This window comes from Canis lupus, chromosome X (genome assembly GCF_011100685.1).
Source record: "Canis lupus familiaris isolate Mischka breed German Shepherd chromosome X, alternate assembly UU_Cfam_GSD_1.0, whole genome shotgun sequence".
Classification (NCBI taxonomy): Eukaryota; Metazoa; Chordata; class Mammalia; order Carnivora; family Canidae; genus Canis; species Canis lupus.
In genome coordinates this window covers 82,801,002-82,818,662 of record NC_049260.1, presented here as the reverse complement: position 1 = coordinate 82,818,662, position 17,661 = coordinate 82,801,002, and the positions used below count along the sequence as shown (strand labels likewise).

General features: G+C 34.7%; 1 protein-coding gene across 1 annotated transcript in view; it reads right to left on the bottom strand.

Moving 5' to 3' along the window:
- Positions 1-17,661, bottom strand: part of COL4A5 (collagen type IV alpha 5 chain) — a 263,146-nt gene that overhangs the window by 34,931 nt on the left and 210,554 nt on the right. The window contains 3 exon segments of the mRNA NM_001002979.1: positions 15,365-15,504; positions 15,920-16,009; positions 17,376-17,474. Of these exon segments, the coding sequence (NP_001002979.1) occupies positions 15,365-15,504; positions 15,920-16,009; positions 17,376-17,474 (329 nt within the window).

Genomic DNA, 17,661 nt, shown 5'->3' with positions numbered 1-17,661 from the left:
ATAATTATGTCAAACAATAGTTATAGTAGGTTCTACTGCAAAAAGTATATTTAATTTTAACATGAATAAGCTTATCAATTCTTCAGTGAACATCTCAAATCCCATATACTGCATGAAGCATTCCAGGACCAAGAAAGCTTATGCTAAGATGTAGGGTAGGTTCTTATTCTGTCAAGTCAATAATGGTTTCATATATGCATGTCTTGACTCTTTAACAACTTTGAACACTCCTTTGGGGTCAGAGACAATACATAAATAACATTTTTACTCAGAGAAATTTTGCATTATGTTTCCTTCTAATAGAGCCTTAGAATGCATACCCACTTGAACAATTAAAACAAGTTTTCCTCAATAACAATGAAAACACGCTCTAACTCTGAATCTACTGGTGTCCAACTGCTTTGCTCATGAGGATCATGACTTCTCCAACAGTGTCAGTATTCAACATCATCTAATGAATACCTCCTTTTCTATTTAGTGCTTATGCTTGTCTAGGTGAACAAGATCATCTATTTGTGACTCAAATGATTCTGCATTATGGTAAAAGTTTTTTCAGCTAAATCCTTTTCTCCCTCTATCCCATTGGGCTGGGAATATATATATTTTGGTCCAAAACCTTACAAATCAAAGATTTAGCACATTCTTACACACATAATAGGTATAGGATTATATTTTGGATTGAACTGGTTCCATCTTATATATTTACACAAAAAGCTTTGGATAGACTATCATAATTCTTGTTATTTATGAACCAATGCCATTTATATATCAAAATGAAAAACAAGAACAAAATGCCAATAGTCTGGCAAACCTGAAAGGCAATAAGCAAGCTTCTGATGATTTATGATAAAGTATGTTAAGTTCTATAAACTACACCAATCTGAATTTCAACCAGAACTTGGTTCCCCACTACACTTCTTACTACTCTATGGCCCTACTCTAAATTGTAAAAAGAAAGTATTTCACCAGGGCTTCAGAAAAGGACTAATGCTTGCTAGTTTAAATTTCATCTGAGATACAGATGTAGTGAAACACCGGGACACCTGCACCTCAATGTTTATAGCAGCAATGTCCACAATAGCCAAACGGTGGAAGGAGCCACGATGTCCTCTGACAGATGAATGGATAAAGAAGATGTGGTATATATATATATATATACAATGGAATATTACTCAGTCATCAGAAAGGACGAATACCCACCAATTGCATTGACGTGGATGGAACTGGAGGGTATTATGCTGAGTATAAGTCAATCGGAGAAGGACAATCATCATATGGTTTCACTCATGCATGGAATATAAGAAATAGTGAAAGGGATTATAAGGGAAAGGAGGGGAACTGAGTGGGAAAAATTAGAGAGGGAGACAAACCATGAGAGACTCCTAACTCTGGGAAACAAACAAAGGGTTGTGGAAGGGGAGGTGGGCAGGGGGTTGGGGTAACTGGGTGATGGGCACAGAGGAAGGCACTTGATAGGATGAGCACTGGGTGTTATACTATATGTTGGCAAATTGAACTTCAATAAAAACAAAAATTCTAAGTTTTTATTATTTATACACTTGCAGAGAGAACAATGAGCTTCTGAAAAGGTAAATAAGAAGAAATAAAAAAAGAAGAGAGTACTCAGTACTTCAACACACTGGCCAGAAATCTTGTAAACCACTCTGAGAAAGGAAAATTCTATTTACAAAGGAAAAGCTTGACATGACTTCAATAGACTTAAGCCACAAATATCTACATTTGTTCAAATGTCAATCTTTGATATAATTCTTTTTTTAGTTATGTAAAATTGACATATACAATTAGTTTCAGGTGTACAATACAATTTTATATTTGTATATATTGTGAAATGATCACTACAATAAATCTAGTTAACATCGATCACCACACATAGTTACAGAATTTTTAATTTTGTGATAAAAACTTTTAAAATTTACTCTTTTAGCAACCTTCAATATATGACACAGTATTAACTAAAATCACCACACTGTACATTACATCCTGATGACCTATTTAACTGATGGCTGCACGTCTGTATTTTTAATCCTCTTCACTGATTTCACCCACCCTTCAATGTGTTCCACCCCCATCTCTGGCAACCACAACTTTGTTCTCTGTATCTATTAGCTCATTCTTTAAATTGTTTTGTCTATTTATTTATTTTTAGATTCCATATATAAGTTAGAACAAATGATATTTGTCTTTCCCTAACTTATTTCACTTAGCATAATGCCGTCAAGGTCCATCCATGTTGTCAGAATGGTAAGATTTTATTCTTTTGTATGGCTCAATAATATATATATATATATATATATATATACACACACACACACATATATATACACACACACATATATATATACACACACACATATATATATATAAATCTCACATTTTAAAAAATTTTATTTATTTATTCATTAGTGACACAGAGAGAAGGCAGAGACATAGGCAGAGGGAGAAGCAGGCTCCATGCAGAGAGCCCAATGTGGGACTTGATCCCGGAACTCATATCCATTCATATACCATGAACACATGGGTTACTCCCACATCTTAGCTATTGTGAAAATACTAAAATGTATATGGGAACATGTATATCTTTTCAAGTTAGTTTTTTCATTTTCTTTAGATAAATATTCAGGAGTAGAATTGATGGATCATACGATATTTCTATTTTAATTTTTTAAGGACTCTCCATGCTATTTTTCATAATAGCTGTATTAATTTACATTCTCACCAACAGTGCACAAGGGTTCCCATTTCTCACCATCTTTGCCAACACTTGCTAAAACTTGTCTTTTTGATAATAGCCATTTTAAGAGGTATGAAGTGATATCTCATTGTGGTTTGATTTGCATTTCCCCGATGATTAGTGATGTAAAGTACCTTTTCATGTATCTGTTGGCCATTAATATGCATTCTTTGAAAAATGTCTATTTATTTTCGCTGCCCATTTTTAATTGGATTCTTTGTTTCACTTTTTAAAAAGATTTTATTTATTTATTCATGAGAGACACACAGAGAGAGGCAGAGACACAGGCAGAGGGAGAAGCAGGCTCCACACAGGGAACCCGATGCAGGACTCAATCCCGGGTCTCCAGGATCACGCCCTGAGCCAAAGACAGACACTCAACCGCTGAGCCACCCAGGTGTCCCTTTTGCTTCACTTTTAATATTGATTGTATAAGTTCTTTGCGTATTTTGGATATTAACTCCTTATTGGTATATAATTTGCAAATATTTTCTCCCATTCAGTAGGTTGTCTTTTCACTTGATAACTTCTTTGGTTGTACAGATTAGTTTGATGTAGTTCCACTTGTTTATTATGCTTTTGTTGCCTTTGTTTCTGGAGACACATCCAGAAAAACATCGCCAAGATCAATGTCAAGGAGCTTACTACTTGTTTTCTTCTGGGATTTTTATGGTTTCAGGTCTTACATTTAAATCTTCTATCCAAAACAAAACAAAACAAAACAAAACAAAACAAAACATAAATCTTCTATCCAATTTGAGTTAATTTTTGTGCATAAAATAGTAGTCTAGTTTCATTCTTTTGCCTGTGTCTGTAACTTTTCCCAACAGCATTTATTAAAGTGACTATCTTTCCCCATTGTATAGTCTTGCTTCCTTTGTCATAAATTGACTATATTTGTGTGAGTTTATTTCTGGGCTATCTATTCTATTACATTGATCTCTGTTTGTTTTAATGCCAATATTATATTATGTTGATTACTATAGTTGGCTGTGTAATATAGTTTGAAATTAGGGAGTAGGATACCTCCAGCCTTGTTCCTCTTTCTCAAGATTGCTTTTGGCTATTCAGAATCTTTTGTGGTTCCATAAAAATCTTAAGATTGTTTGTTATGTTTCTTTGAAAAATACCATTGGGATTTTGATGAGGATTGCAATGAATCAGTATATTGCTCTGGGTAATATTGACATTTTAACAATATTAATTCTTCCAATCCATGAGCATTGAGTATCTTCACTTTTTTTGTGTCTTCTTCAATCTCTTTCATCAATGTCATAGTTTTCATAGTATAAGTCTTTCATCTCCTCAGTTAAATTTATTCCTAAGTATTTTATTTATTTTGATGTAATTGTAAATGTGAGTGTTTCCTCAATTTCTCTTTCCGATAGTTCGTTGTTAGTATATAGAAGTGCAACAGATTTCTAAATGTTGATTATGTACCCAACGACTTTCCTGAATTTTTTTTATTCACTCTAACAGTTTTTGGTGGAGTATTTAGGGCTTTTTACAAATATAAGTATAAAGTATAAATATAGATACATATATACACATATATTTGTCTGAAAAGAGTGAGTTTTTACTCTTTCTTTTGCAGTTTGAATGCCTTTCATTTCTTTTTCTTGCCTAATTGCTCTGGCTAGCATTTCCAATGCTATGTTGAATAAAAGTGGAAAAAGTGGCCATCCTTGTTTTGTTTCTAATCTCAGAGGGAAAATCTTTCAGCTTTTCACCATTGCGTATGATATTAGCTGTGGGCTTCTCATATATGTCCTTTATGTTGTGATACATTCCTTCTATACCCACTTTGTTGAGATTTTTATCATAAATGGATGAATTATGTCAAATAAATTTTTTGCATCTATTGAAATTATCATATGATTTTCATCCTTTATATTGGTAATGGACAATATATCATATTGATTGATTTATAGATGTAAACCCTCTGTGCATCTCTGGAATAAATTTCACTTGATTGTGATATATAATCCTTTTAATTGTTATATTGTTTAATTTGGCTTGCTAATATTTTGTTGAGTATTTTTCATGTATTTTCATCAGGGAAACTGGCCTGTAATTTTCTTTTTTGTGTGGCATCTTGACTGTTTAGGTATCACTGCAATGCTGGGTCAATAAGGTGAGTTCAATGTGTACTCTCTTCTTCAATTTTCTGGAAAAGTTTGAGAAGCACACATATTCAGTCTTTAAATGTTTGGTAGAATTCACCAGTGAAGTTGTCTAGTTCTGGACTTTCGTTTATTGTGAGGTTTTTTTTGATTACTGATTCAATCTGTTTACTAGTAACTGGTCTTTTCAGATGTTCTATTCCTTCATAATCCAATCTTGGAAGAGTGTATGTTTCTAGGAATTTATTCATTGCTTCTAGGCTCTCCAATTTGTTGGCATATAATTATTTATAATAGCCTTTCATTATTGTTGTATTTCTGTGGTGTCAGTTTTAAATCCTTCTCTTTCATTTCTGATTTAATTTAATTTTTAATTTGAGCCCTCTCTTGATAAGTCTACCTAAAAGTCCGTCAATTTTACTTATCTTTTCAAAGAACCAGCTCTTAGTTTCACTGATATTTTCTATGCTTTTTTAGTCTCTATTTTATTTATTTCTATGTTGCCATTTTTTTATTTCCTTCCTTCTACTAACTTTGGGGTTCATTTGTTTTTCTTCTTCCTGTTCCTTTAGTTGTAAATTTAGTTTGAGACTTTACTTGTTCTTTGAGGAAGGCCTATATCATTACAAAGTTCCCTTTTAGAACAGCTTTTGCTTCATACCATAGATTTTGGCAAATTGTATTTCAATTTTCATTCTTCTCAAGCTAATTTTTATTTTCTCCTTTGATTTCTTCATTGGCCCACTGATTGTTCAGTAGCATGTTATTTAATCTCCCGTATTTGTGTTTTGTTTTGTTTTGTTTTTAGTTTCTCCTTGTAGTTGATTTTTAGTTTCATGCCACTGTGGTCAGAAAAAGATGCTTGATATGATTTTAATCTTCTTAAACTTACTGAGACTTGGTTTGTGGCCCAACATGTGAACTATCCTGGAGAATGTTCTATGTGGATTTAAGAAGACTGTATTCCACTGCTTTTGGATGGAAAGTTCTGTATACATTAAGTTCATCTAGTCTAATGTGTCATTTAAGGTAGATGTTTCTTTATTGATTTTCTGTCTGGATGACCTATCCATTGATGTAAGTGGGATATTAAAATCCCCTACCATTATTGTATTGCTGTCAATTTCTCCCTTTAGGTTTGTTAATATTTGCTTTATTTATTTAGGCGATTCTATGTTGGGTGCATTAATATTTACAAATGTTATCCTCTTGTTAGATCGATCCCTTTATCACTATGTAACACCCCTGTCTTTTATTTTTTTTATTTTTTATTTTTTTAAAGATTTTATTTATTTATTCATAGACACAGAGAGAGAGGCAGAGACACAGGGAGAGGGAGAAGCAGGTTCCATGCAGGGAGCCCGATGTGGGACTTGATCCCGGGTCTCCAGGATCACACCCCAGGCTGCAGGCGGCACCAAACCGCTGCGCCACCGGGGCTGCCCACACCCCTGTCTTTTAATACTGTCTTTATCTTGGGCAGCCCAGGTGGCTCGGTGGTTTAGCACCACCTTCAGCCCAGGGTGTGATCCTGGTGACCCTCCCTGCATGGAGCCTGCTTCTCCCTCTGCCTCTGTCTGTGCCTCTCTCTCTCTCTCTCTCTCTGTGTCTCTCATGAATAATTTTTTTTAAAAAAATACTGTATCTTAGAACGTAAAGACTGCTAACTCTGGGAAACGAACTAGGGGTGGTAGAAGGGGAGGAGGGCGGGGGGTGGGAGTGAATGGGTGACGGGCACTGGGGGTTATTCTGTATGTTAGTAAATTGAACACCAATAAAAAAAATACTGTATCTTAAAGACTATTTTGAGTGACACAAGTATTGCTACCCCAGCTTTCTTTTGGTTTTCATTTGTGTGGAATATCTTTTCCCAGCCCTTTACTTTCAGTCTGTGTGTGTCCTTATACCTGAAATGAGTTTCTTTTAGGTAGCTCACAGCCTATAACAAGCCTATAACTTGTCTTTCTAAAAATCTAGTCAGTCATGCAATGTCTTTTGACTGAAGAATTTAGTCCATTTACACTTAAAAAGTAATTATTGATAGGTATGTACCTATTGTCCTTTTGTTAATTGTTTTCTGGCTGTCTTGTGGTTCCTGTCTGTTCTTTCTTCTTTTCTTGCTCTCTTATGTTGTGGTTTAATAACTTTCTTTAGTGTTACTATATTCTTTTTTACTATCTTTTGTATCTATACTATAGGTTTTTGCTTTGTGGCTACCAAGAGGCTCGCAGATAACAGTCTAGATATATTAAAATGTATTTTAAGTTGATAGCAACTGACCTTTGAACACATTAGAAAATTCTACATTTTTTGCTCCCCTCTCATTTTATATTTTTGATGTCACATTTTACATCTCATTTTGTCCATCCCTTACCTGATAATTGTAGTTTGAGTTACTTTTAGTTCTATTGTCTTTTAACTTTCACACTAGATTTATAAATGATTAATCCACTACCTTTACTATATATTTACTTTTACCTTTAAGATTTAAACACTCATGTTTCTTTGTCACTAACTAATGCACTTTCTTTTCAGCTTAAAGAAGTCCCTTTATAATGTTTCCTGTTAGGCCAGTTTGGTGGTAATGAGCTCTTTTAGCTTTTGATTGTCTGTAAAAGTCTTTCTCCATCAACCCTGAATGATAACCTTGCTGGGGAGGGTATTCTTGCTTAGAAGTTTCTTTCTTTCAGAATTTTGAATATATTGCCCCACTGTGTCTGGCCTACAAAATTTCTGCTGAAAAATCTGCTTACAGTTTCATTAGAGTTCCCTTGTACAAAACAATGGGTTTTTCTCTTGCTGCTTTTAAGAGTCTATCTTTGGACAGTTTACTTATATCTTAGTGTTGATCTTTTTGGGTTCATCTTACTTGGGCTCTTATGGCCTTTCTTGATCTGAATGCTTCCTTCTTAGATTAGGGAGGTTTTCAGCCATTATTTCTTTAAATATGTTTCCTTCTCCTTTATCTCTCTCTTCTCCTTCTGGGACCCACTATAATTAAAGTATTATTGAGATTTATGTTATCTCATAGGTCCCTTAAGCTATCTTTATTTTTAAATTTTTCCTTTTTGATTTTCTGTTTGGGTGAGTTCCACTCTTGTCTTCTATATCACTTTCTTCTGCTTCATGTAGCCTCCTTTTCAACCTTTCCTGTTTATTTTTCCACTCAGTTATTGTATTCTTCAGCAAAACAGCTACTTCCCCCAGTCTTGAAGGAGTAGCCTTGTGTAAAAGATATAACTTATCCATCAACCTAAGACCTAGTTCCTTGTCTCTCAAACCTTTGTAATTATTTAAGCAGCCTAATTTATTATTATGTCCCAGCTGTTGAAGGTGTGCCAAGACCTGTCAGTGTTCTAAAGAGAGGAATCTCAGTCAGCACCTACTTTCAGGTTGATTGGAAGACACATCCTTAGGCAGCAGTTTAAAAGTATGCAAATTAATATAAACTCCTGTGGTACCACAATAGTAAACCCTACTGGCCTGTAGACTAATTGGATCTGGGGGTGTTGCAAAAATTGGGGGTTCAAAAAATGTATCAGGTCCTTTTTGGGAGGTACCAGCAGGCTGTATCAAGGCTGAGGAGGAATACAAAGATGGCATCCTCCAGCCTGCATTCCCTGAGAGTACCCATGTAGCCTCTACATGTATGCCAGACTTTAAGTCTACCCCTCAGACTGAAGCTCCAAGACAAAAAACAGGCCTTTTTCGCAGACTGGGGATTTGTTTCAGTCCATTGTCTGCATAGTGCTCTGGAGGTTGGTAGCATGCCAAGAACTGTGTCTCTGATTGTTACAATCTTGTGGTATTTAGGAATATGAGTCCCCTGGCCACCAGAGCCAGATGGTTACAGAGTGACCCCAGTAAGGACTACGTGCATCTGCTGGCTTTTGCAGGGACCACTGGAGAGCACAGAACTGGTATATTCCACTTCTACATGGCTGCAGGAGAATCTAGGGCTGGTGCTTGCCTGCCATCTTTAGTGGGGCAATGGGAGAGTGCAGGGCTGGTCACACTTGCCAACACTATCAAGGGAGAGGGAGAGTACAAAAGTCATGCCTGTCAGCACTTCCAAACTTAAAGAGAATTCTAAAATACTCCTGCCCCTCTGGTAGATGCTTTAATATTAGCAAATGAATCTCTTTCACATATAATGCTGGCACTTTTTAAATTGCTGCTTTTGCACTGTTTTCTGAGGTGGATGAGTCTGCATGGAAACCCTTCAAGAAATGTATCTCAGTTCTTCAGTCCCTTGGATGTAAGCCCCTTTAGTTTTCAAAGCTAGATGTTTTGGAGGATTGTCTTTCTGTTGCAAGTCTCAGAGGTTAGGGTGCTTGAAATGGGGCATGAACCTCTAACTCCTCAGTGAGAAGGTCCAGATTCATAAGATCCCTTCTGATTGTAAGTCACTATAGCAGGGGTAGGATTTTGAATGAGACTATCTCTGCCTCTGCTACCTGTTGATGTGGCCCTTTTACTACCTGCTGTGAAGGAAGCTGTTCAGTTAGTTTTCCGGTGTTTTTCAGAGGGAAATAATTGCTCCCTATGTAGCTACAGATTTGCTGTGTCTACAGAAAGAGGTATGTTCAGGATCTTCCTATGCTATAATCTTGGACTGCCCCACCACTATTCTTAACAACTCACTAATTATAGAATTTTTTCTTATGCTTGACATCCCCCAATCATAGTATTATGTCTCCTGAATCTTTAATTCTACTCTCTTTTTAATATAGGAAGTCTCACTTTGCATAATCATACGGAACTATAATAATTAAGATGCAAACTAAACCACCTAAAAGGGATCTTTATTAATGAGAAAAGTACGATTGTTCCATGACGTTTAAGAGTTTTTCCCACAACTTTATCTCTTTTCATGTAGGTTATATATGTATAGAGAAAAGTCATATATTGCTAAATCTGCTTTCACTAACTTCCTTGTCTGCATCTCTCAAGTCTCTCAATGGTAGCAATATCAACATTCCTATGGCTCGCTATTTTCTCTGTAATCCTATTTGTATTAGATTTTAATGTCATTTCCGGTGTTATCACTTCCCATTTTTGCTGCACTTTTATCTCTATTGGTTAATTTTCTCTTTTAAGTACCCATATTTTTAAAATTTCATAGTGGTTTATCAGTGAGAGACAGATGCAATACAACCACATGCTTTGCTATTAGGGCATTAAGGGAATAATAAATTCACAGTGACTAATCACTGACAGAATTTGAAAGAAGTGAAATAACCATTCACTGATCATGACATTCAACTGTTATTTATATATTGATTTATGAATTGAAGTGCTAATATGCCATGGTAACTTTAGTTTGAACTATGTTGTTGTGGACTAATGTTATATAACTAAGTTGTGGTAACAAATTTGTGCATATCAGAACTGTGCAAAGTAAGGACTGCCTGTGCCTAGTAGAACTGAACTATAAAATCTTCTTTTTTCAATGTGTCACCATTATATGACAAAACAATACCATCTGAAAGAAACAACAGACTACTTCAAATACATGACTTCTTTGTTTTATTAGCTTTGGAAATATCTAAGTTTAGTGTAGAATTTGTTTACTGAAATATACTTGAAGGCTGCACAGAGAAAGAAACTAAGTCAGCTTCTTGCTTGAAGAGTTGAATATACTGTGAATATTTGCTAATCAAAACATGTTTTTTTCTGTAGACCTTCATTATAAATTCAGATACGACCTATGGTAATTTAGTTCCATTATATAAATGTTAACATTTGTTCAGTCCAGAAAAAATATATATGAAAAAATTTAGAAAAAAATTTTAAATGGAATTTCAAATCAATGAGTAAAGGATGGAATCTATAACAAATGGGGTTGGGTTACCTGGATATTTATTTTAAAAACATTAAGATATTCCCTCACCTCACATAATATAGAGAAAAAGCCAATGGATTAAATATGTAAATATACGGAACAAAATCATGAAAGTACTGGAAGAAAATATGCGTCTATTTTTATAATATTAGGATATAGAAATTTTTATAACAATCAGAAAATTATGCTCCTGATCTTTCCCACCAAATCTGCTTCCCCAAATCTCTCTTATCTCAGTATGTAGCAACTCTATTTTCCTACTTGCTCAGAATAAAAACTTGAGAGTCATCCATGATATCTTTCCTTTCATAGTCCATGATATCTCTCCTCTAATATTCCATAAGCAAATTTTTCTGGCTTGACCTGGAAAATATATTCAGATTCTGAATGTTTCTTATCACTTCCACTGCTACCACCCTGAACCACGCCAAAAAGATCTCTGGTCTGTATTATTTAAATAGTATCATAAGTGGTCTCACTCTTTTCATCCTTATTCCTTTATGATCTACTTCCAAAATAGGAGCTATGATATATATATTTTTATTTTTGATTATTAAAATTTTTTAAAGATATTATTTATTTATTCATGAGAGACACAGAGAGAGGTAGAGACATAGGCAGAGGGAGAAGCAGGCTCCATGCAGGAAGCTGGATATGGGACTTGATCTGGGGACTCCAGGATCATGCCCTAAGCCAAAGGCAGACACTCAACAGCTGAGTGACCCAGGCATCCTGAGCTATGATATATTTTTAAATTTCAGTACAATCATGTTACTCCATCCAGTCACTCCCCATTTCACTCAGGTATAAAATCCTTAACTATGATCTACAAGGCTCTAGATAATTTATCTTCCGTTACCAATCTGATCTCATCTTATTCTTAGTTTCACCTCACTCACTCTGTTTAATCCACACTAGCCACCTTCATGTTCTTCAGACATGTCTTTATGCTCTTATCTCAGAGTGTTTGAATGACTCATTCCCTCAATGCATGTGAGATCAACTGTTATCAGAACAGCTTTCACTTATTACTTTATTTCAAAATATAGCAATTCTCAGCAATTCCTATCCCCAAGCCTCACTTAACTTTTGCCATACCTTCTAACACACCATAAATGTATTTATTTTGTTTATTGACTAGATGCAAGATCCACACAAGCAATGAGTTTGTTTCATTCATTTTCTATCTCTAGCACTTAAAACAGTACCTGGCATCACACACGCTCATTAGGTATGTTTTAAATGAATGAATAAATAACATTTGCCTGTGTAAAAATTTTATACTTTACATGATAAATGCACAGTAAACAGGGTTCTACGACAAACAAATGACTGGGAGAAAATATTTGCAAGATATATAAATAGGCAATGGATGCATCTTTGTGAAGTACTTCCATAAATCAACAGGAAATACACAACCAAATCCCCTCCTGAAAATGAGGCAAGGGTGTGAATAGATAATTTGTAGAGGAGATATAAGTATAAGAAATCTCATTCATAATTAGGAAAATTCAAAATTAAACAATGATACTCTACTTTTCACCCACTAGACTGACAAAATTAAAATGACTAATAACACCCAACATTTGTAAAAAGAAAAAACTAGAAAATTTCTTACACTGATCAATATAGTATAAAATAGTAGAGATATTTAAGAGAAAAATTTGTGATCATCAATATTAAAAAGGCATATAATATGATGGGTTCCAGCAACTCTACTCAGAATTGATTCTATGGCAATATTTACCAAGTAATCTTAAGATATATATGTAAGATATGGGTAAGAATCTTCAGAGCAACATATATTTGTAATCATGAAAATATAGAAACAACTCAGTGTTCATAATTGGTTAAACTATTTATAGTTAACCCATATACAAAATACTATATAATTATGAAAATGAGTGAGGCATTTATTTATGGGCTGATAAAGAAAATTTGCTAAGACTTACTAAGTTATGATAGCTAGGTCCAGACCAGATATATAGTATGATTTTATGTATGTAAATAAAAACAAAAGATACCTATATTTGGAAGATGCAGCATCATTTCATGAATCAGGAACTGAGGAAAAATGCTTCCAATTATAGTTGTAAGATGCACCTCAATATGAGAGATTTTGAATGTAAAAAATTAAGTCTTAAAATTGATGAAATATCTATCATATATTCATGTTTATATACACATAAAATGTCTTTTGTGGATGACTACTAAAAATGGTTATCTTGGGGAAGAAATATGAATTTAAGGTATGTAAATATGTGGAAAGAAGAATTCTCATTTTACATTGTTTCATAATGGTTGTTTTTTAAAATCAAGTTTCTTGGTTACTATTAATATAAAAACTTTGAAAGACAAGAATCTAAATGTATTTATCTTTTGACCTGGATATTTAACGTTTAAGAATCTATACAATATAAATAATTAAACATGTGTCTAGATATGTGTCTAAGAATATTCATTATGAAATTATTTGCAGCAACACAATGTCATGCAACTATTAAAAATAATGTACAGTGACAAAGAAAATTGTCTAAGATATATTTAAAAAGAAAGATTTAAAGATATGTGATAAAGCAAATACAGAATAGTGTGTATTCTATGATTCTACACATATGTAGAAAACCCCAAATTTTGTATATGTACATAAAAATATGTAAGGCAAAGGATTCAAATTTACACACCATTATCAGTGGATCTCTATAGAGAAGGGAATGGAATAAAGAAGATATGTTATGAAGGAGATTTTCACTTTTACCCTTGATATGTCTATATTATCATTTTTTTAATGTAGCCATGTTATTACTGGTAAGATTTCAACAGAACAGAAAATATTCAACATCATGTCAATAGACTTTACACTGTTAATTTGAAGTTAATAAAGCAGAAATTTCTCTTGATTATCTCTTACAATAAGTTGATTGACTACACAAACAAAAGTTTTTTGTATATTATTAAAAAGAAATTACCTTTAAAACATTATTCAAATTTCACATGAGTGAAATCGTTGAACAAGAAAAAAGAGACAAAGCAAGAACGGACTCAATGATAGTGAACATCCTGATGATTACTAGAGGGAAGGTGGGTGGAGAGATGGGTTAAATAGATTATGGGGATTAAGGGGTGCAGTTGCTGTGAATACTGAGTATGGTATAAAAGTGTTGAATCACTATATTGTACACCTGAAACTAATATAACCTTGTATGTTAATTATACTAGAATTAAAATTAAAATAAAAATTTTTCAAAAGTTAAAAAGGGCAGCTTAAAAGGAAAAAAACACATTATTCAGTACATTCTTATCTCAGTGTGAATTTTCTTTTTTTAAAAAAGATTTATTTATTTATTTATGATAGACATAGAGAGAGAGAGAGGCAGAGACACAGGAGGAGGGAGATGCGGGCTCCATGCCGGGAGCCTGACGTGGGACTCGATCCCGGGACTCCAGGATTGCGCCCTGGGCCAAAGGCAGGCGCTAAACCGCTGAGCCACCCAGGGATCCCTCAGTGTGAATTTTCATTAATTCCATGGAAAGTTAGTAACACTATACTTTTTCTAATACTTCCTAGTTTTGTGGTCTGACTGAATGATTAAAAACAATATTATAAGACAAATGATTGACTAAGAGAAAATATTTGCAACATATATAATAGGCAATGGATGCATCTCTGCTAGTTAAAAATTACTTCCACAAATCAGTAGGACTTGTTACCTTTTTTTTTTTAATTTTTATTTATTTATGATAGTCACACAGAGAGAGCGAGAGAGGCAGAGACACAGGCAGAGGGAGAAACAGGCTCCATGCACCGGGAGCCCGATGTGGGATTCGACCCCGGGTCTCCAGGATCGCGCCCTGGGCCAAAGGCAGGCGCTAAACCGCTGCGCCACCCAGGGATCCCGACTTGTTACCTTTTTACATGGAATTAAGCAGCTATCAAATATTTGTTGAGTTTAATGATTCTAAGATACAGTCTAAATTTAAAAATATTTTATTTATTCATGTATTTGAGAGAGAGAGAAAGAGAGAGAGAGCATAAGCAGAGGCAGTGGCAGAACGAGAGGGAGAAACATACAGGGAGTCTGCAGGGCTCTATCCAAGACCCCAGGATCATGACCTGAGCTGAAGGCAGACACTTAACCTACTGAGCCATCACTTAGGTACCCCAGATACGTTCTAAATCTGATTGATTGAGAAACACTACCAGAATTCTCACACTGACTAGGGGCATAGAGGGAGATGTAAAACTGTTTTAAGAGAATACCTCAGATATACAGTTAGGAATACTACTGAACTTTCATTAATTGCATGTTACTTTGTTTAGGAAATAGATCAACAATTCCACCACTAAGAAGGGAAAAGAAAACCAGAACCACACAGAAATATACCTCTGGTTTACTGAAATATACTCAAGAGATTAAGATAAAGGGAAAGCTAAGAAATCAGAATATTTCCCCCCTCATACCTTTTTGGATTGGCTACAAACCCTAAGACATATCTCCTTACAATATAAGAGAAAACGGGAGGAATGAATTTCCAGAATATATCATATCATTGTATAGTTCGTTTAATGAAGAATTAAGAATGAACACAGTATTTGAAAAAAAAAATCACACTTGCTAAGGTACATGCCTGGAGTAGAATTACCTTTGGGCCAGGAAGACCTGGAAGACCAATGCCTGAAACACCAGGATCACCTTTTTCACCTTTTTGTCCAGGTAATCCTGGGGAGCCAGGTTGTCCAGGAACTCCAGGAGGTCCAGGAGACCCTTTCACACCCTGAGGACCTGTTGAAAACATGTAACATGCATTTTTTCAAAATATTCTTTATTCATGGCATATCTATGATGCTTATGACTAAGGGAAAAGTTTTTTTAAAAAAAGAACTCAGCAAATTCTGAATTATATAATAATCTTTTACAATTAGGATTATTTAAAAGTCTATTTTTCAAGAAAGTTTAAGTGAAAGGGTACAGCTAGAGAAAAGATTTATGTTTGTGGATTCTTACTCTTAAGTTTTCTAAAACTCTGTCCCTTAATTCCCACTTTAAATATTTGTGAGATGAGAGAGCTCTATTCACTGTATACCTTAGTTATTGTCTCAGTTTGATTCTATCAACACCAGTCTCTATTTTGTTAACAAAGATAGTGAACCATCTGCCATTAATTGTATTAAATATTTGGGAGATGTTCATCACTTACCTGGAAAACCCATATCACCTATGCTTCCTTTAAGCCCAGGAGGTCCTGTAAGCCCTGGTTTCCCAGGGAGGCCGGGGTTACCTTTGGGACCTATAAAAGTTAAACTGGTTAAATTAAGACAAGTCCACAATATTGAAGTTGCCTGATTTCTTGGCGTAGGTTATAATTACAATGTAAAGCATGGGATTAGACGGATCAAATCTTAATATATGATTAAATTCCACAGATCTAACTCAGCATAAAACAGGCAAGAGGTACCTAAGAAATCTTAGGGACATATGACATTATAAACATATATGTAACAGAGGTACAGAGATAACAGAGGTAACAGAGGTCTCCTAATACAAATTAGTTTTTAAAATGCAAAAATTTTGCCAGGACACCTTGTTTCTTGCCCTAAAACAATTCCAATAACCTGAAGTCCTATTTGCTGTATGTGTATAACTACCCTTACTGTATTTGTCACAGATAAATGATACAATGAATCCGCTTTTAAAAATGGAGGAGTGGTTTTCCCATGTAAATCTGATTATATAAAAACAGTAAATGGAAAGTGGTATCCTGTTATGATATAGTCCCAGTAGATTAGGCCAGGGATAGATAAAGTTTGAAGGAGAAATACTGTACTGTCACCCCCAACTGTCACGGCTGCTGTGTTTATACATTCTTCCTAGAGCTGTGTGATATTACCTAGGGATTTCCTAAAGACCTCCATGTTGCCTTAAACATTTTTCTTTCACAATGACTTCCATCTTGGAGAAGAGAATGCAGAAGATGTGAAGGATAGGATGGAGCTATATCAATGCAATGTAGTACAGAGTCTAGAGCAGAATAACTGACCTGAAGGACTCCTATGAGGATGGAGACCAGCTCTTTATTCCTTTGGGGCCTAACTAAAAGAAAATGGCTTAAGAAGCAGCAAGAGTTTTATTAGAAATTAGAAAAAAAACCATGTTGACTCTAAGGGTGATTAATGCTGAAATAGACTACCAAGGTAGGTTGTGAAATTTTAGTCCTTAGAAACTTTAAAAAATAGAATCAGCAGCCATTTTTTACATGGTTTAATGACTGACTTGTCTGAAGGCAATAACTAAAAAAAGGTAAATTTTTCAGCATCTACCAGATAATTGTCTCATTTATATATGTTGAAATGTATGAAAATAACACACACCATCTTATTTGGATATACTTCTCATTCTGTATATATCCTCACTCCCACAAAAAAGAAGAAACTGAGCAAAGCAAAATATACTACAAATCTTGTCAGTTGACAGCTGGGCCAAATGGCAACATTTCTGCCAAAAAAAAGAGCTCCATATCTCAGTAGCTACCCAAGCATACTGGCATCATATGTCATGACCAGATCCAAAACATCATCACACATGGTAAGTACATAATTACTTTTTTAGGATTTAGGATCAGCCATTTAATTGCTACAGGTAGTCTGTATACCTACCTGATGGTCCTGGTAATCCAGGTTGTCCACTCAGTCCAGGTTGCCCTGGGTCTCCAGGCAAACCCTGGTAACCTTTTGGCCCTGAAACTCCAGGAATACCTTCCAAGGATGAGTATAAGGAAGACAAGTTAGGTTGATATCATTAATCCTTTAAAAATAAATTGGGAAAGCTAGCAACCCAAATTCTGAACTGTGAATGAAATATAGGAACCATGATATTCTCATGTAGTATGAACTAATAGCAGTGGACACATGTTAAACCCCTCCACTTTTTATTTAGCTACCA